Source organism: Centruroides vittatus, unplaced genomic scaffold, assembly GCF_030686945.1.
Source record: "Centruroides vittatus isolate TY-2023 unplaced genomic scaffold, ASM3068694v2 contig_3254, whole genome shotgun sequence".
Taxonomy (NCBI): domain Eukaryota; kingdom Metazoa; phylum Arthropoda; class Arachnida; order Scorpiones; family Buthidae; genus Centruroides; species Centruroides vittatus.
In genome coordinates, this window is record NW_027122087.1 from 1 (window position 1) to 24947 (window position 24947).

Here is a 24947-nt window from a genome sequence, read left to right on the forward strand (position 1 = left end):
CATGAATTGTATGAAGAACTGAATATGTTTATCTGTGTATATGAAGGAAACAACATTATCTCAGTGCTGAAATATATAATAGGAAAAATTTAACTGAAGTGTTCCCCACTATCGAAGTAGTCCTCAGAATTATTTCCACCACACCTGTAAAGCCCTGATCACACTATGCGATTTCCAGCCGTGCAGTCGACCGCAACTGCAACAAGTGCGAGTCACGCGCGTCTTCTCATGGTCACATGTTGTTCGTTGACGCTGCAACTTGGAACACGTAACCCTATAATAAACCAATAAAATTACAGTAGCTTGTTTTTGTCTACTTTCGTGAGTTTACCGACATTTTATGTTTCACTTCGGACTATTTACGGAATTTTAACCTTTTTTGTTTTTTTTTTTTTTTTAATGGCAAGCAGTTCCTTTTCTGGAATGAATAAAAGAAAAAAGGCAATAATTTTGTTAGAGCTGGCGAGAATATATGAGGAGAAAAATAAGAGAAAACGTTCATGCTGGGTTAAAACTTGGCGAAATGAAAATCAACAGGCTAAACAATCTTGCTTTCACCAGCTGATGAATGAATTAATGCTTTCGGATGCTGAAGGTTATAGGGGATATATCCGTACGAATACGAATACTTACATATAATTTAGGCAAAACGTTTCGTAGTTTGGCACATCAATTTAGAGTGGCCCATAATTCGATATCAGTTATTATTTCAGAAGTTTTGGATGCTATTTATCAATCTTATAAAAGTGAATATTTGAGGGTAAGTGTTGTTTAGAGGAAAGCTTGAATGATTTAATTCATTTATAATCAACATATTTTTTTCTTTTATATAAGCATTTATTTTATTCAATTGTATATTATTAAAAGTAATCAAACTTTTAAAATAAATTTAACAATAACTTTTATAAACTCAGATTTGATTTATATCAAATATAGCATTTAAATGTACTGAAACTGAGTTAATACAAATGTTATAATCAAGATATGTTGACAAATATACAACACAAAGTATGATGTGGCACGAAGACGTTTTCTGATTGGATGCGCATTTGCAATCGTTGCGAGTAGAACAAACTTTTTGTTTCTAGTTGTGGTTGCAATCGTGCTGGTTTTCAAGGGGGATTACTAGTTAACGGGAACAGCCGTTGCGGTTGCAGTCGCTTGCGCAGCTGGAAATCGCATAGTGTGACCAAGGCTTAACAGTTACGTCTGCAGAAAGGAGTTTTTCAAGGTTAAAAATTATTAAAACATATTTGAGGAATTCGATGACACAAGATCAGCTTTCGGCCTTTGCTATTCTTTCAATTGAAAATGACATAGCTCATTTGTTAGATTATTGTGCTTTAATTAAAGATTTTAGTCTTAGAAAAAGCTGCAAACATCATTTTTAAATCCCTGCGTATATCTTTTAAGGCATTTATGTACCTTAGTTTATCATCATTAATAATTTGTCGTCTCTATGTTTGTTAGCTTTTATAAATCTTCTAATATAATATTTTAAAACTCTAAATTTATTCATTTATAAGTTTTGCATCTCTTGTCAATCATCAGAAATACCTACTTTCAATTCACATACTTTGCACAAAGGGACAAGGGCCTCACAAAGATCTGCCACCCGGAGCCTTGCAATGGTAAAGACCGCCGCTGCCCAGAGACCAGCAAACATCTCCAGTTGGGAGCATAATTTGGCATTGAATTAAATGTCAATACTGACCTTTCCCATGGCCCAGCTTGGTCTCAAATTCACCATAGAAACAGGTGAGACCTATCAGATAGTAAAGAGAGCTAAACAAGACTAATTGGAATGTCTGATCCCGGAACAACCTTTAAAAACCTGAATCTCAAGACATGAGGTTCTTTTGTGAAAATCTGTACTTTCTAAAAGATCCAATCTGTCCTACATGATCCCATTATAAATTCTGTGCTTTCTCAATAGGGTTGCCACATATTGAGATGTAGGATAGGTTGACAACTAAAAGACAAAGGGATTAATAAAAGAAAATTAAGTATATTTTAATAATAAAATTATGATTTATTTCAGATAAATTTAGGTGACAATTAACAATAATTTAATATAAAGCTATATAATTTAGGTAATTATTATCAATAATTGAATATAATGCCATATATACAGATATAGAGATTTAAAAAAAAAAACACTATTCCCTTTGATAGTATCATCTTGCTGAAAGAAAAATAGCCATAGTGTCCTATTGAAGTCAATTGACATCATCAAAATGTTTTGATAAAATAAAAAATTTGACCAAGTATGGTTTATCAGATACTTCACATTCCTAACTAAACAGGAAATTATGTTTTTTTACAAAGAAAATTATATCATGAATGAAAAGGATATTGTTCATTCATTATGTCTGAACTTATATTTTTTATCATTCTTCTCATATTTTAAGAGTTCTAAATCATTCTGTACCTTTTCAAAACTTGTATGCAACCTCATTTATAACTGACACTTATAAGCAATTCTGCTTTGATAAGTTCAATGAAATGCAATGGCAATTACAGTGCTTCTCACCATGGCCAAGAAAAATTCAAAGTATATTGCAACTGCAATATTCTTTGAATTTTGAATGAACCAGAATGAAAGAATAAAAAATGAACCAATAATTAATCAAAACAATCTAGTTTTATGTATTGTCAAAGTAAAATTATTAGCAGACAACTCTCTTGCAAACAATAACAAAGTTTACTAAAGGAGTTAATGAAACAAATAAAGAAAAATTACTTACTTTTAAATGCAAAGTAACTGAATGCACAAAAACAAAAGCAAGAGCAGAGTTTGCTCTCCAGAAAGTTCTGGAATGAAGTTCAGGCTACGATTACAAGGAAGTATTACTCTATTTGAACAGTTTTCTTTTTCTTTTCATGCTTGGCATAGGCTTTTCTTATTGGATGAAGATCCATCTGATAAAATTCACTGGCACTGTTTATTAATGATATGGTATAGTTCTTATACAGTAAAATGCTTAACAAGAAATGCTTTTCAACCTATTAAAAATAAATTATAATAAAATATTGTAATTCAGTTACATAGCTAAGATTTATCATCATGTCTTTAATATTAGTACTCACTATTTTGAAATAACAAAAAATGCAAGCATAAATAAGAAAGTTATTTACACAGGAACATAAACCTTATTATTAAAGATTGATAATGTTCTATCACTAATAATGAATCGGGTTCAACATGCTATTGACTATAAATTTTTTAAAGGTATATTTTCTTAACAAAACTGTTTAAAAAATAACAAATGATGCCTTATAAAATTAGAGATTATTTATTATCAAAATACTACCATACTGGCATAGACATAGAATGCTTCTTCTAGTTTATCATTTTAAAATATTTAAAAGTTGAAAAGTAGAAGTAATCAAACAAAAACATATAATGTTAAAGAATTTTAAAAAAATGAAAATATTCTATTCTATATATTCTGTTAATCTATATTATCTTTTATATTAATGGATGCTTATTTCCAAAACACTTTACACACTCAGATACAGAGATGGGAGATTGGAGAGTAAGGAGTTTGTTCTAATATATAAAAACTTGTGATAATTTTTACTTGGTTGTTTTTTTCAATCTTGATAGTGTTAGTTTAAAAAACAAATGAACTTCTTAGCAAATACTGGAGGAAATATAATTCATCACACAAAACCTTTGAAACTCCAGTGATATGTGTTTACAGAACAGCAAACGTTTTCGACCCCATCCGGGTCTTCCTCAGGCTACAATTATAAGGAATTCAAATACGTGTGAAATGGAACAAGAAACCGAAATGAATGCAATTCAAAATTTAGAACATCAAAGAAAGATTGAAAATGGAACATTATGCTCGTGCTGAAATGACAGTTAAGCACATGTAACATCATGCATATGAAACGGTGAATACACGTGAAATATACCCAATGCAAAATCAGTTATGGGGGTGCACTCCCTTATAACAAAATTTCCATGCGTGAGATATGTTGGCTGCATCCTTAGAGTTGATGCACATGTTATGCAATCCTGCTTTATATATTTCAAGAGTCTCTATGATTCTGAGCTGATCTGTACAGTGTGAGAGTCTGATCAGACGGGCATTTTGTAGATCAGCTATGATTCCCAGTTCCATTAGTTTAAAAAAATGTTTATTAATCCAGAATAATAAGAATTAATCCTGGAATAATAAGGCACTTTTTGTTACTTTTTAAACATATTTTTTTTTGTAATCTTGAGAAACAATATTAAAAAATAATTCATTTATAAATTTTAAAAATTTTATTTGATTTCAGGTTGCTTCTGATGAGCTTACAGTGATGTGGTTATCTGGATTGCATTTCCCAAATTCATATTTAATTTCACTAATTCAAGCAGCATGCCATGAAAACAATTGGTCTCTTGACCAATGCTCTCTTTTTACATCAGTTACAAAATTTACATCAGATACTGAAATAAATGAAAAAATGCCAATAGGTATGATTTACTTAAACTACATATTATATATATGAAGTTAAATACCTTATATCTTGGCAGATAAGATGACCTTCAGATAAGACGAGGTATAAATTTTCGTCAAAGTTTTATAGTTTTAGCATATATGATGACCCCCAAACTATCAACAGCCTATGAATTTAGTTTATATCAGCGAGCATCATCTGAATAATAATACTGTATGGCATATACGGAATTATGTCCTCTTTGTAATTTTTCAAATGAACAAATTTTATTTTCTTGCATCTAGCAGCACTGCCTTGTGATTATTACAAACATTCGCACTAATTCAGGCATTCAGGTAATGACCTTGACTATTGACAAAATTGTTGTATGAGCTATTCTATTTTGTGCACATACCCTACTCTCTACTAGTAAATAATTATGGTTTGTTTTTTTATAATGGTTTTATATAAATTTCAATCTAATTTTTTTTTGTATCTGTCCTATAAGGTGACCCCAGATTTTGGGGGCATTTTTTTAATGATTCAACTATCGTCTAATCTGCCGAGATATACAATATATCATTTTTTAAATACACTGGACAACAAAAAAATAATGCACCATGAAGGACTTGTTGGATTTGAATAAAAATTGGTATGTTGCATCATCATAGCTAGATATGTAAATGATTAGCTTTGGGAACAGATTCTTGTGTCGTATCGCTACCAGAGGGCAGAAAAGTGCTTCCTCTGTCTTTTATAAAGGTGCATGCTGTGATGACTTGTGCATATGTCCTGCACTTATGTTGATGGTTGTGACTTCATTGAGTGACAGACATGCCTCTACGATACATTCAATGGCCTTACACTCAGTTAAGTGAGTTTGAGAAAGGCTCCATCGTTGGATTAAGAGGAGGATGGTCATACTGCCGGATTGGCTGCCATCTGAACCATTCTGACGGAACTGTTAGGATGTGTGATGAGCAATGGGTACGTAGGGGTACACACAAACGACAAATGGGCTCAGACGCTATCGACAGATCACCAGGAGGGAGAATTGTCTCATTGTACGTCAAGCATGGACAGAGCCTACAGCTTCGTCGTCTACCATTCATGCAGCAGTGGCACCTGTGTTATGAAACCGTGTATCTAGCTGCACCATTTCCAGGCACTTAGTAGAAGGCAGATTGGTCTCCCAACACCCAGTACGTGTTATACCGTTAACAGTCACCCACTGACGCTTCTGTCTGCAGTGGTGTCATGCATGAAAATCATGGGCAGCTACCGACTGACAGTGTATTGGTCTTCAGCAATGAATCCTGCTTTTGTTTGGGGGCTCACAATGGCCATGTGAGGGTATGGTGGCCTGCTGGTCAAGGCATCAACCTGGCCTATACTGTGGAGCAGCACACAGGCCCAACCTCGTGTTATGGTGTGGGAAGTCATAACATACGACAGTAGGACACCTAGTTGTCGCGTGTACTACCCTCACAGTCCAATGATATGTGCAATACATCCTCTGGTCACATGTGTTGCCCCTCATGGCAGGGCTTACGACAGGCATATTCCTGCAGGATAATGCTCAGCCACACACCACAGCGATCTCCCAAGCATGCCTACGTAACATTGCCACACTTCCTTGGCCTGCACGGTCTCCAGATTTATTGTTAATCGAACATGTTTGAGACCACCTGGGATGCCAGCTGCAACAGCCATGGGATCTGATGCATCTTGAGTCCCAGTTGCATCATGCATGGACAGATATGCCGCAGAACATTATACACAACCTTTATGCTTCCATTCCGAGACATATCACAGTTTGTATCCGCACTAGAGGCGGCCCAGCAGGATATTAGCACCTGCACTGTATTGCACATTACTGCACAATAAAGTATGTTTTTGCTTTATGGTTGCAATCATATACCTGTCTAGCTATGATGATGTCACATACCAATTTTTATTCAAATCCAACAAGTCCTTTATGGTGTGTTATTTTTTTTGTCGTCTGGTGTATATTGAAAGTCAAAACAATAATAATTATTATTATATAGTGTTGGTGGATTGTGTCCTATTCAGTTACTATTGAAGCCTAGTGCTATGCTAGATCAAAATCAATGCATAGCTACAGAAAATTGTTGCTATTATTATGTGCTATTCAAGAATAATACACACTGTATATCTTTTTTTTAAAATTTTCCTATACAAGATGTGTTTTTATAATGAAAGCTTGCTGTAGTGTAAGATACTGTATGTGTTGTTGTTAAGGCCTAATGTTTCTAGACATTTGCACAGTTGTCATATTATAAACTTACTAGGGAAAAGTAAATAACAAAAAGTGAAGGTGAAACATTCAAATTTATATAAAACCTTACATGTATGCATCTAAAGTTTTATATAGTAACAAATGGCAAAGGGGTAAGGTTTTATATAAATTTTCAAGAACACTGGTTGAAAATCACCGTGTTAGATTGTTTTGTCTGTGATTATGGCTCTATCATAGTATATTTTGTGTGAATTCTTTTCTCAGATTGTTTGTGGGGTGTATTCATAGTATAGTTGCTGGGTATATGAAAGTCTGATGCATTACTTTTGCTATTTGACTATATTTATATAAGTAATCAGTTTGTGTTAAAAGCTTTCAACCAGATATGGTATACAGTATGATTGTGAAGTCCTGCAATGGGCAGGGAAATGGAAGGTGCTTCCAGGCACAAAGTAATGATGTTACAGACAGACTGTCTGTCAAAAGAGTTAAAGTAAATTTTGACTGAGCCACTTGAGCATGATCCATTGCAGAGGAACTTTATAATCACACTGTATTACATAGTTTCATGCATGATGTGGCATTTTTTACAGGTGTTGCCTGTGAATGTTATCTTTTAAAATGGATTCCTGAAGCTGTATCTGACTTGGTCTTGTATGGCAATCAATGAACCTTTGTCTCTCCAAAGCAGCAGCAGCTCATGATAAGAACTGAAGAACTGTTGCACCCCTAAAGGAAAAAATCACAAAATAAGGGTCTTGATTATTTTACATGTTAATTATATAAATTACTAGCAGATAGGCCCGGCTTTGCTTGGGCAAAACGTAACGATAGTGAAGATTAAGATTATTCGATTTCCCACGAAAACAAAAAACTGCATCTGTAAATCTTGCATGTCGCTTTCTCTTAACACTTCCATTGTTAACACTTCCCTGTGGGGGAAAGTGTTAACAACCTCTCCCCTGCAGGGGTAATTTCGAAAAATCCCTTCTTAGTGTACATTCTCATGAAGTACCCTATTAAAATGCAATCAAAAATGCAAAAAACTGCATCTGCGCCTGTAAATCTTGCACGTTGCTTTCTCTTAACACTTCCATTGTTGAAGCCTTAATTCTGTCTTTCTCCCCCGGGGGAATTTTGAAAAATGCCTTTTTAGTGTATGTTCTCATGACGTACCCTAACTGTGTACCAAATTTCAACCTTCAACTCCTAACCATTTGGGCTCTGTGCTTATTATCATCATCAACCCGTCTCGATTATATATATAGATTATATTATAAAACCAATAGATTATATACAATTAAAATTAGCTTTAGCATTAATAGAATTATTTTGATTTTGTATAATGTTTTGATGAGTACTTGTATGCCATGTGCAATCCTGCAACAGCACTGTTAAACAGTGCAGTGCCATCTCCCAAGGTTATCTCACATTCTGCCTACTCAGAGAACAGTTCTATTTGTTCGACCATCTTGGAATTCAAAGAAATGCTTGAGCTCAAACTGTGCCATTTAACAGTGTGGCCTATAGTTATGTAAAACAGTTTCAACTCAGTAGTAGCATAACCTGGTTCTCTGGTTACCTTTATTTTACAAAGAAAAAATTAATAAGAACATAAAAAACAAAATTTGAATGTGCACTAATAGAAATGTATATTTTGTCTGTTCTAACATTGTTCCCCCTAATATTATTTTTAATATGAGGCTACTGTTACTTAGCAGCCTCATATTAAAAAGCATGCCAGTACTCCAGAGAAATCCACAAGTCAACTAGCAGTTTGATGCATTCCTGTCAACTTGATTCTGGTTGAGATCATTAGGAATGTCTACTGTGGATCTAAGACTGCTTGATGTGTGTCTAAATTTTCTGTATAAGTTTAATGATGTACTGTTTTTGTCTACAAGAGTTGTATTGCAATAATCATCACAATTTAAGCTGTATGTATTTGTTTATAGTAAAGATTTACTACATCTGTGAGGCCTCATCCTCCTCCTGTAAAAGAAGAGTTGGCCTTTCTACAGATTATAGAGTGTTGTTTGTTGTTCATGTGTTCTTTTGGAGTTTGTGTATGCAAGTCAGAATGAGAATTTAATATCATTTAATTATTAAAGCAAAAATTTTAAGAATGTAGTAAAAAATATATCAATATGTCTACTCTAATAACCTTAAATAGCTTTGCAAGGTATCCTTATACTGTGAGATTGGTGCATATACTAATACAAAAATAGCCTACAAACGTAAACCAGGCGTTTTCACCCTGCTTAGGAACGGGAAGGATCCGGTGGATGTTGAAAAGGCGCCTGGTGTATATAGAATTCCACTCCGAGATGATAGATTCGATAGGGATCTGGTGTATATCGGTTCCACAAAAAGATTCCTCGGGCAACGCATCTGAGAGCATAAAACGGATATCGAGAAGAAAAAGACCAATACTGCCTTAGCTGTATATGCCAGTGAAAACGGCATTACGCCCGAGCTGCAGCAAGTGACCTTGATACAGAGAACCGGGCAGGTACACCACCTTAAGTATTTGGAGGCGCTAGAGATCTTTAAAGCGGATTGCCTGGGCCTTTCTATCAACTTTAAAGATGAAAAGCAACTTTTGAAGGCGTGGCAAGCAATGTATGACCCGGTGTTATAGCTGCCGACGTATGCGCAACAATGTTTGTTTATAGTACACATCTGGAGTGGGGGTTGGAATGCATCCGTAACAGTTTAGAACGTAGGGTCACTCTCTACTCAGATACCACCTGAAGAAGGTCCTAAGGGACCAAAAACGTTTGTGGATAACTATACCTTGCAAAGCTATTTAAGGTTATTAGAGTAGACATATTGGTTATTGCTTCGTTTCTTAAGATGGATTTTAAAAAATATATCTTTATTAATAAAGGTTCTTACATATCTGGATTATATCTTGAGGGTGCATCTTGGAATGAAGATAGTGGATTGCTAGAAAAAGCTAAGTATGGTGAATTAATACAACCAATGCCCATTCTTAAAATAATACCCATTGAAAATCATCGTATTAAAAAACAGGTATTTAGATATTTTGTTATGTTTTAATTTTATTTTAATAATTAATTTTTTACTGAAAAAATTAGCATTTTTATCAACAGTAGTACAGTACACTAGACTCATGACTGTCTTAATGTGGCAGATGGCTGAGCTAGGTTAGAAAAAGCCAGATAACACAGAGAAGCATTAATATAAAGCATTTCCTGTACAGTCAAGTACAGTACATCAGTGCTTCCCATATACAGTTATTTTTCAGCTGTGATTTTTATGGTACATAATGTTATAATACAAAATTTTTTGGCAAAACTAAGCCAACAAGATCTTGCAATTGTAAGGTTTTTCAACCAGGGAAAGGAGAATCAGATAGACTCAAGATGAATGAGTGATGGTGAACATATTGAGATTTGGCACCTTTACAAATGAAACCTGTTTATTTAAAATATAAACTAGCAGCTTACAAAGTCTTTTGGAGAGGTGCTCCTCCTTGGACGATGAACTTAAGAGAGTCCAAAGATTTTATGGTCAGTAGTGTGTCTTTGTTGTTGTGTTAGCAACTTCAGGGTGGAGTCATGGATAAGTCTGGTGGATGAATGATGATGAACGACAGCACAACAAAAACAAGGTTGACAACATTTTGGAGATGACAATGTCATAAGCACTGAGAAAAAAGAAGGCATGGAGTCATCTTGCAAGATTGGGAGAAAGAAATCCACACTTTCTCCTTGAAATTCAGAGTTTTTAAAGAATTTTATTCCTGAATTCCATGCTCTAATTGGTCCCGATTTCCTCTTGTCATTTTCCAATTGGTCTTCTCCTTTGTTTCCAGATGGAAATGAGATTGGATCAGGCCACAAGAAAGATCAATCTTTGGTATTCAACCCAATGCCATGTCTCACCTCTGACTGGAACTTGGAGATGTTGATGGAACTTCAAAACCTGTGCTTGTATTTTAGATTGTTATAATTCCCATTTTGACATCTTTTTAATTGACATCAGGAATTTTAATTATAACATGCAACGTTTTTCTTTTATTAAACTGTGCAGTTTCTCTGATTCAGTTAAATTCTGTCATTTTTATAGAGCATCAGAGTCAGTTCAAACTTGCCAGGCTGACATTGATTTAGATACTAACATGTGTTCAAATCTTACTTGGGTCCTTTCAATATTATTTTTCTCAGTACATTTAACAAGAGGTTTGGACTGGTCTGGAACCTCATACAATTACCTTGACACATTATCCATAGAATAATCATGTTTTACAAAGACATTTGCAATCACATTTTTACACATTATTATTATTTAATAATACTATACTGTAATAGAATACAAAATAATTATAAAAATGTAATTATTTTGTTCTTTTATTTATGTATATAAAAAAATTTTATAACATGGCTGATCAGGCCTGATAATCACAGGCTGAATAATCACTAATAGTAAAATCCAACATAATTACTTTTCTATAATTTTGCCCTCTGAAAAAATTTGTTACATTCTCTCAAATATGTGAGGTTGGCTCCATCAAAACACTGAGGAATTTGCAAATGTCAGCAGACTTATGGCTTTACTGAATGTGAGATGTAAACAAGACTGTAGTGTTTAGACAAAAGGAGGAAGCTCTGTTGTGCTGGACTGCAATGGTGAACCATAATATTGATATATTTGTCAATTGGATTGTAAACTATCAATCTGAGATTGATAATCAGATTCATAGATGTGATTAAAACAATAAATGTAAGATAGAGAGATGATGCACATGGGGAAAATGTTACAAGACAGAGAAGTCAATCCTGGGGAGATTCTAATAAACCTTCAGTGACAAGTCAAAAATCCAAACAAAGATGAGGAAATCTTACTACCTGCATCAAATACAGTTTGAGAAGGTCTCCAAGGTGTGCTGGGAGAAAAACCCTTCTAGAGATTAGCAAAAGTGTGGAGCATACTTGTAGAAAAAGGAAAAACATTTATCATATGTATCCATTTGAATTCCCTATCATTCTAAACTAGAAAGTAGACTAAAATTTTTAGATCATGGCAAAAATTTGGAAAAACTAAAGTTTATGCATATGAAATAAGTATGGTTTATAATGAAAGAATGTATTACATATTTGTTGACAATTATTGGTTAATGTTTGATATGTTGAAATTGTATGAAAAAATGTAAAGTTTAGATCATGCCCATTTAGAGGTTTGTTTTGCACCATATATTATAAGTGTGTGGTTCCAGAGTGAGTCCAAACCTATTGTTAATTGCACAAAAAATATATTTTTAAAGCAAAAAAGAAATTGTATAAATTAAATGCAACATGAAGTGACACAAACAAACAATGTGAGTCCCAATAGATCAATGTCAGACTGGAGAGTTTGAACTTTGACTCTGACACTCGTATAAAAGTTATAGAAGTTAAACCGAGTCGAGAAACTGGGAAGTTTAACAAAAGAAAAATATTGTGTATAGTAATTAAAATTCCAAAATGTCAGAACGTAAACCATAACTATCTATATTATGAGCACAGGTTTTGAAGTTCCACCATCTCCCAATCAGAGTCTAGAGACAATGTCGAGTGACAGATTGGGTGACAAGAAAGGCCAATCTTCAGTATTCATACTGAAGATTGGCCTTTCTTGTCACCCAATCTGTTCTTATTTCCACCTAAAGACAAGGGAGGAGACCAATCGAAAAACAACAAGAGGGAATCAGAACCACTCAGAGTAATCAATTCGGGGATGAAATTCTTTAAATACCAAAAATTTCAAGGACAAAGCATGGATTTCCATCATTTTTAACATTCCAAAGTGACCCATGCACTCTTCTCTTTGTTCTCTATGTCAATGTCCTCACCATAGTTCCTAACTTCATTTTGTGGTTGACCATTGTCCTATGTCCATCAGACTTATCCATGACACCACCCCAGGGCTGCCAAAGAAACATTGAAAGGACACCTGCAACAGAAAGCTTTAGACATTTTCTGTTTCAAGATTCTTGACCGAGAAGGAGCATCTCCCAACAACTTTGTAATCCGCCAGTTTACAAACTTTAATAAACAGGTTTTAATTGTAATGGTGCTTAAGTCAGTGCGTCTCCACCAACATTCACATACTGTCCTAAACCCCTCGTACATCTTGACCTGAGTCTAACTAACTCTCCTCCTTTCCCAGTTGGCAAAATCCTTACTTAAGAGAGAGTCGTAAAAACTTTGTTGTAAAATGGAGTCTAAAGATTTTTTTATTGTAAGAAGAGGTCGCAGATAAAAAATTTGAGAGATTATGATATAGGAGAACCTAGTTAATATTTCTACGGATAGAGGGTGTAAGTGTAATGGATCGAGATGTAAGGAGCAGATATGATATTTTCTCCCATAAGGTTGACAACCTGCACACACAAGCAAACCAGAAATGCCGGCATTATTTCTCTTGCTTTGAAGATTCATCGATGATTTCGAGTACTTACGGTACATTTTTATTTAAAAGTTTGTCATATATTTTTATAACAGCTAAATACCTGTTAATTACTTTCCAAATTACTTTGTGTTTATAATTGAGACGAAAACGATTCCTATTCCGGAGGTATTAATGATGGTGATCTGGTTTCATTCGAACACGGGGCTCTTCTATTTTGCCTTAAAACACTAAAAAATGGAATTTTTAAATTGAAATTGTTACAGTATATAATTTTTTTCGAAGTATCAGTTTCGCTCATATCCAGACAACGCAATTAATTTTAAATTATTGTTTTATAAACTAGAGGCTCTCCAAAAAATGCATAATACAGATATGGATGAATTGGTAATCGTTATGATGCCTTAACAAGGGGAGGGGGTATTTACGAAACGTTAAGTAATGCTAAGATCTCAACCCTTGGATAACAGAATGACTGACTTTTCTTTCCAAAGCGAACCCTACTGTTCATGACACTGCTTGTACGTAATTAATTTGTTAAAACGACCCTGTGCTGTGTATTATTCCTTAGTACAATTAAGGGAGGCGATCTAGGATATACTCTACGTAATTCTGAAGATTGATATGTGTGACGTGTTATGGAGCGTTACGAGGATGGGATGGTGGTAGCTGAAAGTATAAAAATAGGGTTATATAACTTATGGATGACCCTATGTATTGATTCCTGAAGATTCTTATAGGCCTAATTATTTAGCTGCACGGAAAACAGATACAATCCACATTAAAATATAAAAGGAATTTAATTCTGACTACATCATATATACATTACCGGGGTGGTTGCTAATTGGGCTACCATTTTCAAATTGCAGACCTACTGTCGCCGGTTGTCTATTGTCTATCCTTAATCTGGAGAATGTTGTTAGATGAAAATCGAGAACAGGTATGGATAGCTTAGAAGCCAGAGGCCCGATTAACTATAAGTTATATGAACTTCCTGTGTGGATCGGAAGTCATGATTTTAAATTAAAATATGATTAAAAAAAACTGTAGCTCATATATGTCACAATAATACCGTATTTACTCGCTTATAAGACGATCTTGCATATAGGTCGAGGTGTGACTTTAAAGATAAAAAAAATAAGAAAATTACATTGATTAATACAATTTAATTTTATTTCGTTTTGTCAGAAAATGAAGCAAATAAACGAATCTAACGACGCACAGAAATATACAGTAATATGTAACACGAATTAAACATATGCGAACCATATTAAACGTCATTAAAACAAGATGGCGGTGATAATAGCAATTGTTTTGTACTTAATTCATTGATTAATTTTGAAATTTTCGATAGATAAATTATATTTTTATAATTTAAATAGTACATTTTTTTTGTGTTTCAAACTTTTCATCTTCAGAAATTTGTTCTTTCAATTAGTGGTGAATGTTTTTCGTTAGCAAAAGAGATCAACATGTTAAAATACACTTGCGATTTGCAAATAGGGCCTAAATAAATAAATTTGTCAGAAAAACATCACAGTCAATGCAACATTCGTTCTTTTTACTGCTTTTCATCAACGATTCATATTTTTTTTTTTTTTTTTTTTACTTTTTCTGCCCTATGGACACCAAGGAAGCTTTTTTTTTTTTTTTATCCAAACTCATCGTGGTTTGGCAAGATCACAACGGGGTGGCTGGTGGAGGTCCGACTTATCCGGAACACGAATTTACATTGCTACTGTACCCGGAGGTATTTTCATTTGTTCATATTTACAAACAACGCCTTCCACGAGTTACCTCATAAACAGAAAATTCGCAAACATCGCGCTTTGCTTTCGGAAAATGTTCAATGCCTGAAACTTCGATAATTATGAAAATTTGAGCATCGTGAAAAAATTTCTATTAAGTTCGTAAAAAAATAAAAGAGTAAGCGTATTGAAATCATATTTACGTAAATAAATACAACTTTGCTTATTTTAGACGTTTATAATTCTTTCGTTTGAGAACCGTTTCTTATAAATACTAAAATATATAGTTTTTAAATTACTGATACTTTCTTTTATTTTTATTTATTCATTCATATTTTTAATTCCGTTTACTATAAAAGAAAAATGAGTCGTAAGGTCCAAACTTTGAGGTCCTATATCTAGAGAAAAGGGCCTCGGCGTCAGAGAGACCATCACCATTGTATTCTGGACGCTAAAAATTAGGGATAAAGTCTAAAGGAGGTCGAAAATCTCGGGTCCACTAATCTGGACCGTACTACTTCGGCCCACACTTGTTAACAGGGGCATAGCTACGGGGGGGCGGGGGCGGCCCGCCCCGGGTGTCACCCGTGTAGGGGTGACACCCGGTAGACCTGTACCTAAAAACCTGGTGCAATGTGTGTTTGCAATGGGGTCAACGGTTCGCCTCCCATGATAGTTTCTTCGTTATGAGGAGACGCCACGAGAGCTCGCACCAGCTGAAAATCTTACTATGATTTATTCTATAAATCTAAACTCATACGTCGCGACATCGCATATTCAATATAGCGTTCAAGTTGCTCGAGTGCAAAGATATTACAATTTAACAATGTTTTATAAAAGAGTTAAAATGGGTGACACCCAGTGGCGTGCCGTCATTGGAAGCGATGGAAGCGCCGATTCCACCTTCCAATGACTTTCCCTTGAATTTTATAAAATATAAATTTTCATATTTTAACGTACTTTGAATTAATTAAAATTAATATTTTATTATAACTGCATTATGTATCTTTTACAAATTTCTATACTACATGTGAAAAAAAAAAACTATAAGATTGCTATTGTATAGTCGAATAATTCGGTGGCGGAAGGAATGTCGAAACCGGGTCAGTCTCCAATCAGCCAGATTATATAGGCATTAGCACATGCGGTTTACAGTGCACCAACCTCACCCGGTTTAGCTGGTAGAAGCGACACACTCGTAAAGAGTACAGCTTTATATCCCGGAGCGGTTGTGGGCTGTTATCCGCCTGCCTGTCAACTTCCAAGCAGCCAGATTATAGGCATTGGCGCATGCGCTTTACATAGCACAAACGTCACAGTTTAGCTGGTAGAAGCGACACACGCGTAAAGAGTACGCGACTTTATATCCCGGAGCGGTTGTGGGCTGTTAGCCGCCTGCTAGATATTCGGCCACCCTCGCCCGATTATGTGAATAACGAGGAGACTAGATCAACAACGGGCAACCCGCGGGCCAGCTACGGCTGGCTAAAAGTTTCTATCCGGCCCGCGAGATCTTTAATAGATTATTAAATTGGAAAAATAACTAATTAATAGTTATTTTTCCAATTCTTTGTAATTTTCGAAAACGATAAGAGAAATAAATGTAGTAATTAACTTTTTATTTATTTATTTCATATTTGCAGACTAAAAAAATTACGAGTCACAAGAAAGCGTCAATTAACTACTACGGCGCGGAAAAAAACGTAAAATTTATTCTGGCCCATGTTATAAAAAGGGTTGCCCACCCTAGACTAGATTTATAACAACCCAACCGATAGGAGTTTACTGGAACGTTTTTATGATAGTTCTGTATAGTTGACGGGAGTTTAAAAAACTCCATTAAAATATTTGATATATTTATTCTGCGTTTATTCCGCTCTCCCATCTTATATTACTTACGGATTTCAATGTTAAACCGGTGATATTACGATTTAGTATGTCCCATCTGTAAAGGAATGCAAAAAAACGTGTACAATTCTAGTACAGTGTTAAAAATTAACTGTTACTTTGGCAGCATCATTTACAACCAAATTTAATGAATGAGACGTACAGTACATACAATGGTACAAAAAAAAAGCTCTAGAATTTATTTTCCTTAAATTTACGATTTATATATCCGTTGTCATAAAAATTTGTCTTTCCACTGTTTTCCCAAGACTACAGATATTCAGGTACAAAGTAACTGGTTTCGACTTATTTCTACTTAAGAAGTGACTGAATAATTAAGAGATTAGGGAATGGGGACATAAATAAAACCCTGTTGAAAGAGCCAGAATTTTACTTCAACAAAAGCTTAATAGAACCAATCACTCGCTCAGTACAGTGGGAAACTGATTTCCGTGTACACCTGGTATTAAAACGAATTAGTTAGAAAACGAATGACTATTAAGTTTAACATAGTTAGATTTTTACAGCTACGGTGAGAAACGTTTAAAATTTACAACAGCCCTGTGGCGTCCTTTGAGATATACTAGTGATGCGACAAAAGAGGCATTTGACATTGACCGGTATCGGCACCCTCGGGATTTGGCACGCACACACTCACTACACACCTACATGGACCGTCACTAGTTCCATCCATTAGCTACTCGTATCAAGATATTTGACTAACAAGTAAGTGGATTGTTTTAAGATTTAAAAAGTAAAGACTATTTTATGTTATTTTTATGTACGTTTCTTTACAAAGCTATATTTTAATTATAATTTTCTTTAAAAGTATATTAATACAATCGAACAATACATTGTACCAGGTATGTATATCCACCGCACATTTTATTTCACCGAGTAAGTTTTTATAATTTATTTTTAATTTTAGCCCTTATATCGTGGCTAGCGATTCAGAATGTAATTGTGATATTAAAAATACATTTAGAGAAGTCTACAGTTTTTACTGGCTTATCGAACAAATGAATACGAATGGACCCTAGACCAGTAATTCTTAACAGGGGGGCCGCGGCTCCTGGGGGTCCATAAGAAGTTTGCCGGGGGCCGCCAAATTATGCAAAATTTCCTTCAGAATATAATAAAAAGAAAATTGATGTATAATCCGAATATCGTATTGAAAAGTGAAATAAGAAAGATAAAGTTTTTCTATTTAGTTTTTATTTATTTATTTTGTATTTCTTCCTACATACAACTTTGTTAGTACAGAAGAAATAAATGCAAATATGCTATTTACACCGCAGTATTTACTTCTTTTATTCCAAAGCAATTTTAAGAAACTATTAATGCTTGGAATTTTAAAAATAATTAGGAAAAATAGTAGGCTTTGAAAATTTAAATATTTTTGCAAAAGATATGCAAAATCCTTACGACAAGTGGGCGTTTTAGTTTTAGTTTAGTTTTAGCATCGACATTGGATCGATTTATCGACATGTTTCTTATTTTATTTTCTGTTAAAAATTAATGAGTTTTCATGTTTAATTGTGAAGTTTGAATGTTATTTAAATAGATAATGAAATAATAAAGTTATGATTTACATTTATTATATAAAAAATAAAGCAATAATAAAAAAATCAATTTATTATAGATAAATTATCAAATATAAATTATTATTTAAAAATGGGGGTCACAAAAAATTATGAAATATTTGGTGGGCGGCGATTATAAAAAGGTTAAGAACCACTGTCCTAGACCATCACTGACGCGCAATTAACTGATTGCCCCTGGAAGTCGGCTTCTTAGTGCAAAGATATTACACATTTAACAATGTTTTATAAAAGAGTTAAAATGGGTGACACCACGATATCCGCACCGGGTGTCATCCATGCTAGCTACGCCACTGCTTGTTAATAAAACAAATTCCACTCGCAACAGGGCCGAATAGCCTAATTCGTTTCCCTTCGTGGTTTTAGGACTGGGTTATACACTCCGCATCGTATCCGTATGGCCGTACAGTATTCCATAAGAAAAGTTTGTACTGTATATGGAGAATCTGCGGACTACACGTGCGCCGAGTTACCTTTCTATCGGAAGTCAAAAGCAGGAAGTAGCTGACGATACCTGGACAGATCAGGAACGCAATGGAAATGGAAAACTCTGTGTGACTTTTCAATCAAGAAAGGAAATTCTTGTATGACTTGTATTAATAGCTCGTCACCTAAATATTCGACAGTATTTGCCATAAGGCTAATGTCAGATGAGCGTGATTTCACTTCCGTGGTTTTTGAAACAGTATTTTTGGTCGCATAATACCAAAAATACTGTGAAAGCCGAAGAAAATGTATTTTTTACTTTTTAGTACATTTATCTGAATAAAAAGCGTTAATTTTTTATTTTCTACTTTTTAGTTGGGTATACTATATATGTGTAATACACTGAACTGTCGAAATTCTTCTTAGTTTAGCATTTAATTTTATGTGAATTGTTCTCTGTGAGGTTTGTTTCGAATTAAAAAAGCTTTAAGTCGTTTATATTTGATGTAGTGGGTGATTAGTTCTCTTAATTATTTTGGTGACAATGCTTCGTTGAACATGACAATTTCTTTCGCCTGTAAAATCGCTGATAAGGTGGTTTTTTTTTTTTTTAACTCTTTCCGCCCTGTGGGCACTAAGAGGGCCTCTTATAGCAAGCCCATTATGGGTTCGGCCAGGCCCACAATGGGGCGGCCGGGTGGTGAGGGACGGGGACCGACATATCCGGACGGACCATCCCCCGAAAAATTCGTGGGGATTTTTCGACCCGTCCGGATTCGATCCCGGGTCCCCCAGGGCGGCAGGCTGCTAACCTTGACCGCTCGGCCATCCGGCCTGATAAGGTGGTTAGTAAAAGTAATGAAGACTAATATCTTTAAAAATATATAAAAAATATACATAAATGATTAAAGATTTACTTTAGCTATTTGGCGAGATAACCAAATTCTTTGTCTTCACGTTTGTTCCCACGTGTAGGATGGCAAATAACAGTCATATGTTGTAACCATCTGTTATCAGATTTTATTTACAAATTTTAATTTTTCGCTAATTGTTAAAGGTGTTTGCAAACAATTAAAAAATGTACTGTCGTTGGCAATACAGACGTGTGCAAAGTTTTAACTAGATCGGAAATTGGGAAGTAGATGAATTGCGAAGTTTTTCCTTTACAGACTGACAGAGTAAGTTAACTCACGGACGCTATTTTAAAGCTTTTTATTTTCACGCTCGTCTACATTAGACTTACATCAAGAGTGCGCATACGTATGGCAGTCTGCATCAGGATCGTGCAGTAGATTTTCTCAGTATGATGCAAGTCTGAAATTCTGCCTCTTAAATACCGTTTCAAAAACCACAGATTAATGCCAAGTTTTTGTGCCGCTCTCTTACGGTGCCGCCTGATGCGGCCGCCTCTCTGCGTCATAGCACGGCACGGCCCTGGTCTGCATCGTACACCGTAAAACAGTTTGGTACGGTCTTATGGTACAGTGGGTGATCGGTTAACGAACACTTTCGCAAAAGATTTTTATGTTCGGACAACGAACACCTCACAGAACAAACACAAGATGAAGCGACGTAAAATAATAAATACCGATTGGTCTTCTCTTGTCTTCAGGCAACAATTCGAAACTTTCCAGTGCGCGGGAGACGTCGACATCGACGCTCAACCTGGTATATACTGTATCGGATAGTATTCATCCGAACTTTGAAACTCTCCCTTGTAATTCTAGCTTTTATTTCTCTGATAGAAATAATTATTTTACAGTATTCGCGAGACTGTCGAGCGGCCACTCGTTAAGTTTTGCGTCGGTTTTTATTTTCGAAAGGTGAGAGTATAATAGCAAAGAGTATAATCCAAAAGCAAAGTGGGCAGAAGGTGTCTGATGTTGCTGGACGGTATGGCTCGAACAGGTCTACAGTAGACTGCAGTTCAATCTTATCTAAGAAAGATACTGTATAATCAAGAAGATTCAATCATCTAAAGGAGTAACAAAAATCACATCTGAGAACATTGAAGAGCTCGTAATGGAACCTGAAACTGATCTGGAGAAAGAAGAACGCCAAGAAACTCGGCGAAATATGTTTTCTTCTGAAAAGGATTATGCCGATATCTGCTATTAAAGATCTTTTGAAGAAGTGGGATGATGTCAGAACAACGGTTTTAAAATGGCATCCAACCAGGTTGAGGTTAATAGGCTTAGGGATCTCTACAATTACAATGCTATTAATTAATTCTGGGAAATCCTTGAAGAAGAGAGAAAAGCAATCGACACTGGACAGATACTTTTACCCCCACGAACGGAAAAATACATGATTAATAAAAATGCAAGACTGTGTGGCCCACCAGTGACCAAGCGGTCGTCGTACCCTGAACACTGGGAGTTCGGTCGTGAGTTTGCGCCTCGCTTGGACGGGCTGGGCATGTGGAGTTTTCCGGTTTTCTCCATGTCTGTAACGCCTAAATAGGGGCCAGTTTCTCTTAAAAGATCTCCCGGAAGGCAGATCGCCTATGTATAGCGTTGCCATAACTTAACAAACAAGCATGACCGTGTATATATGTGTTTTTATTATTACATATAAATAAACGTAGTTAGAAAGTGTGATAACCGACAGCGAATGACAAGCGAGAATTAACAAACACACTTTGTTAATTTACAAACTATACTTTTATTCGCTACAATATCGGGTTCTTTGTACACTGGATCCCAACGTGTAGGCGGTGAAATTACAAAATCCGGAATACATAAAACAATACTATTAATATTACAAGTATCCTTATATCTATACTTAACCTAGTTACAAACTAAAAGAAGGAAAGAAAAGAGAATTTTAGTACAGAATAAGAGGAAGGTGGAAATATCCGGGTTTCTGCTCTGGGTGCTCTGTGATACTGGGCAGGGTCACCGATGTCTCCGATCATCCACTCCTATCAACAAGGCTTTCCTTGGCTCTTTCTTTAATCTAATTTAGTAGATTTCTATCGTTCACTTTATCGATAATCCACTGCCGAATCAGTCTAACAAAATTGGCAGATCTGTGAGACGTTCTTTGCCTACTTTAACAGACTAGATGGCTTCTCCGCCTCGACCTCACTCGTCGAGCCTCAATTCCTATCTTCCGTCGTTCCGCTTCAGAGCCCGTTCTCCTCGACCTTTCTCGTCAAGAGCCGAGATCCCTTCTCCTCTGTTCTTTCTTTTATTACTTTGTTTTTAACAATGTTGTTTTTCGAGTCGGAGGCATCACTCCCCACCAGGTAATAAAGCAATTAGATAGTAAAATAATTAAAAAGGAAGTCTTTTTAGTCAACAGGAAAGGGAGAGAAACAAAATAAATCTGAAGTCTAACTTAAATTTATAGAATTATTAATTACAAAAATATATATTAATATGGCCAACGGCCACAAAAGCGCATATTTTTTTATTTTTTGGAGTTCCCAGAACGAATTATTCAAATTCCCATAAAAACCTGTGGTAAATCGATAATCGGTTAACGAGCAATTCGGATAACGAACAAAGTCTTGGAACGGATTATGCTCGTTAACCGATCACCCACTGTATTTTATAACTACTGCCATAAGTACCAGCGTTGCAACCACCTTTACGGTTACGGTACAGAGTTTATAACCCAGCCACCGTCCAGTAGCAGTAAGCTATGCGCTGCCTTTTCGTGTATTTATACCGTCATGGTATGAACTAATTATTTCTTAAACTTTTAAGAAATACTGTAATTTAGAGTATTTTAATAACAAAGCATATGACATAAAAAATTATAATATAGTAACGAACTCATTCAAACCAAAGACACGCCTCCTTACATGGTAAAGACTTGATCAAAGTAATGGCATAGTCGATCTGGTAATGGTCAGATCATTCAATAGATTGCTTAATACTATTATCTAAACATGGATAAGCAAAATATTACGCAAAACTTAGAATGATTTTACTATAGTTTTCTACGATATTAAATAATATTTTAAAATATATAAAATGTCATTTTGACTAATATGAACAAATTTTCATACTAGAAATTTAAAAAATTAGCAAATAAATCAAAATTATAATGACATCATCTGTTAGCAAAAAAGGTGAAAGTAATGCTGTCTTTGTAATGTATCGTTTCGTTTACACACGTCAAGCTACAGTTGTCATTTTAATAATACTGTAGTCGACACCGAATAACTTAATCTTATTAATTAATAACTTTTTAATAGAGAATTTTTTCATACCTTGTAAATCGATGCAGTGAACGTAAAATGTGTAGAACTATAATTAGTATTGTATGTTACCTCGCGAAAATTTAGCTTTATGCGTTATTTTTAACAATGGATTATTGATATTTACTAATAAATAAATATTTTAACTGTTTATCGAGCTTTATAGTTTATTGGTGTGGATTAAAATCGGAAAAAATACCTTTTAATAACTTACCGATCCTGAAAAAATAATCTTTAAAAAGTAAATGTTAAGTGAAAATTTTAATTTGCATATCATATTATTTAAAAAGCTAAAAACAATGATTTATTAAAAATTTCACTCAAAAATATACAACTATTTAATGTAAGTATTTATTGATCATTGTGTAAACAGATGAATGTGTTTGCTAATGACTTAAGTTAGAATATTAAAAAAATAGAAGTCTTATGACTTTTGTACTTTCTGTTATCTGATTAATATTTTTTATTGCTTTTGTGGAACGTTCATGTAAGGGAACCCGTTCTGAAACAGCGGATTCCACCCCGTCGGTTCGTCTCACAAAATCAAAAAACAGTCAGATAATCCACACAAAATAACTTTAATCTACACTCAGAGACCACCACTTCGTCCTTCCTCTCTCTCTTGTGTCCCGAACTCCTGTCACCGTCCCTCTTCCCGCCTTTTTTCTCCCTTCCCTTTTATGGTTCTTTGTCTACATTTATTATCCCCTTTTACAACCCTTTATTACCGCGTGTAGGTGGATTGCACCCTTTCCGACCAAACCGCAAGTGAGGGAGGACGAGAAGGTCCGATATCACTACAGTTCACTTGCAGAGAATTTTAAATAATATATTTATTATACACTATATTATTAAAAATTCTTTAATTTATATAACTAATCGGATAATCGGTCAATTTTCTTATGGGTGCATCACTAGTTTCTACTATTCTGCTTATTTAATTTAACAGAGCATTTTATGAATTTGTGAAACTATTCAACTAAATAATATAACAAACGATGCAACTCATTTTAAACTAATATTTATAATTACGATATTTATACACTTTCAGAAGAAAGAATTATAAAAATACTTTGAAAAAATGTTGAATTATAAAATGTATGAATTAATTGTGGATATAACTTCTAGAAACTCCAATTAAAACTTTGAGTAGAGTACATACTCTACTCAAAGTTTTAATTGGAGTTTTTATGTAGGTTCTAACTGTGATTTCTTCAATGATGAACATATTTTACCATTAAAAAGAGAGAATATATTTTATGTATTAGTTAACTCTAAATATACATCATATTGTTATTGTTTTATGATTTTAATAAATATTTTTGTTTATAATTGTTTTAAACTCAAGTATTCATTAAATTATTTCATTTTTCAGAATACCTTTTGTTGTCCTGTTTATGCCACTTCAGATCGTTGTAATTCACTAGGAGAAGGATTTATATTTGAAGCTTATTTAAATACTACTGAGCATAAAAGCTTTTGGATTTTACGGGGCGTTTGTCTTCTTTTAAACAGAGATTGATGATATGTTGTTAATGACATAAAAGAAATAACTAATATTATTATTAAAATATATTATTAAAATTTTAATAAAATATATAATATTAAAATTAATATAATAATTATATTGTTAAAAGTAAAATATTTGTATTTATTAAATACCTAAAATAAAATTATCAATATTTCTGATACAGAAGAATTTCATTTCGTAATCACTTCTAAAAACATTCTAGAAACAATGGCAACTAAAGTTTAAAGTACCGTCTCAACGCATGGGCAGGATGGGCAGTTGCTCAGCGGCCTCCATCCTATTATGGACAGAGCAGAATTTAACACTAATTTTCCGATTACCTGCCTGTTATGTAGGCAGTCCCAGGGTCCTATAATGCTGTTACAACAGCCCTGTTATCGCAATTTTCTATGAATAGTCTGCAGGTTATCTATGTTTAACAGTCAGTTTGAAA

The 24947-nt window shown here is 34.5% G+C and overlaps 1 protein-coding gene across 1 annotated transcript; it reads left to right on the forward strand.

The window, feature by feature from the left end:
- The first annotated feature begins 4298 nt into the window (after window positions 1-4298).
- Window positions 4299-24545, forward strand: LOC136973631 (dynein axonemal heavy chain 10-like). Its single transcript, XM_067268368.1, has 3 exons — window positions 4299-4474; window positions 9588-9733; window positions 24359-24545. Exons 1-3 carry the CDS (start codon window positions 4318-4320, stop codon window positions 24503-24505), a joined length of 450 nt encoding a protein of 149 aa, XP_067124469.1. The 5' UTR covers window positions 4299-4317; the 3' UTR covers window positions 24506-24545.
- Window positions 24546-24947: the final 402 nt, after the last annotated feature.

Excerpts from the sequence above, each read along its gene's own strand:
- LOC136973631 (XM_067268368.1), top strand. The coding sequence starts at position 4,318 with ATGTGGTTATCTGGATTGCATTTCCCAAATTCATATTTAATTTCACTA. Across the intron at positions 4,475-9,587 it reads AAATGAAAAAATGCCAATAG|GTTCTTACATATCTGGATTA; the intron begins GTATGATTTACT and ends TTATTAATAAAG. Across the intron at positions 9,734-24,358 it reads ATCATCGTATTAAAAAACAG|AATACCTTTTGTTGTCCTGT; the intron begins GTATTTAGATAT and ends TTCATTTTTCAG.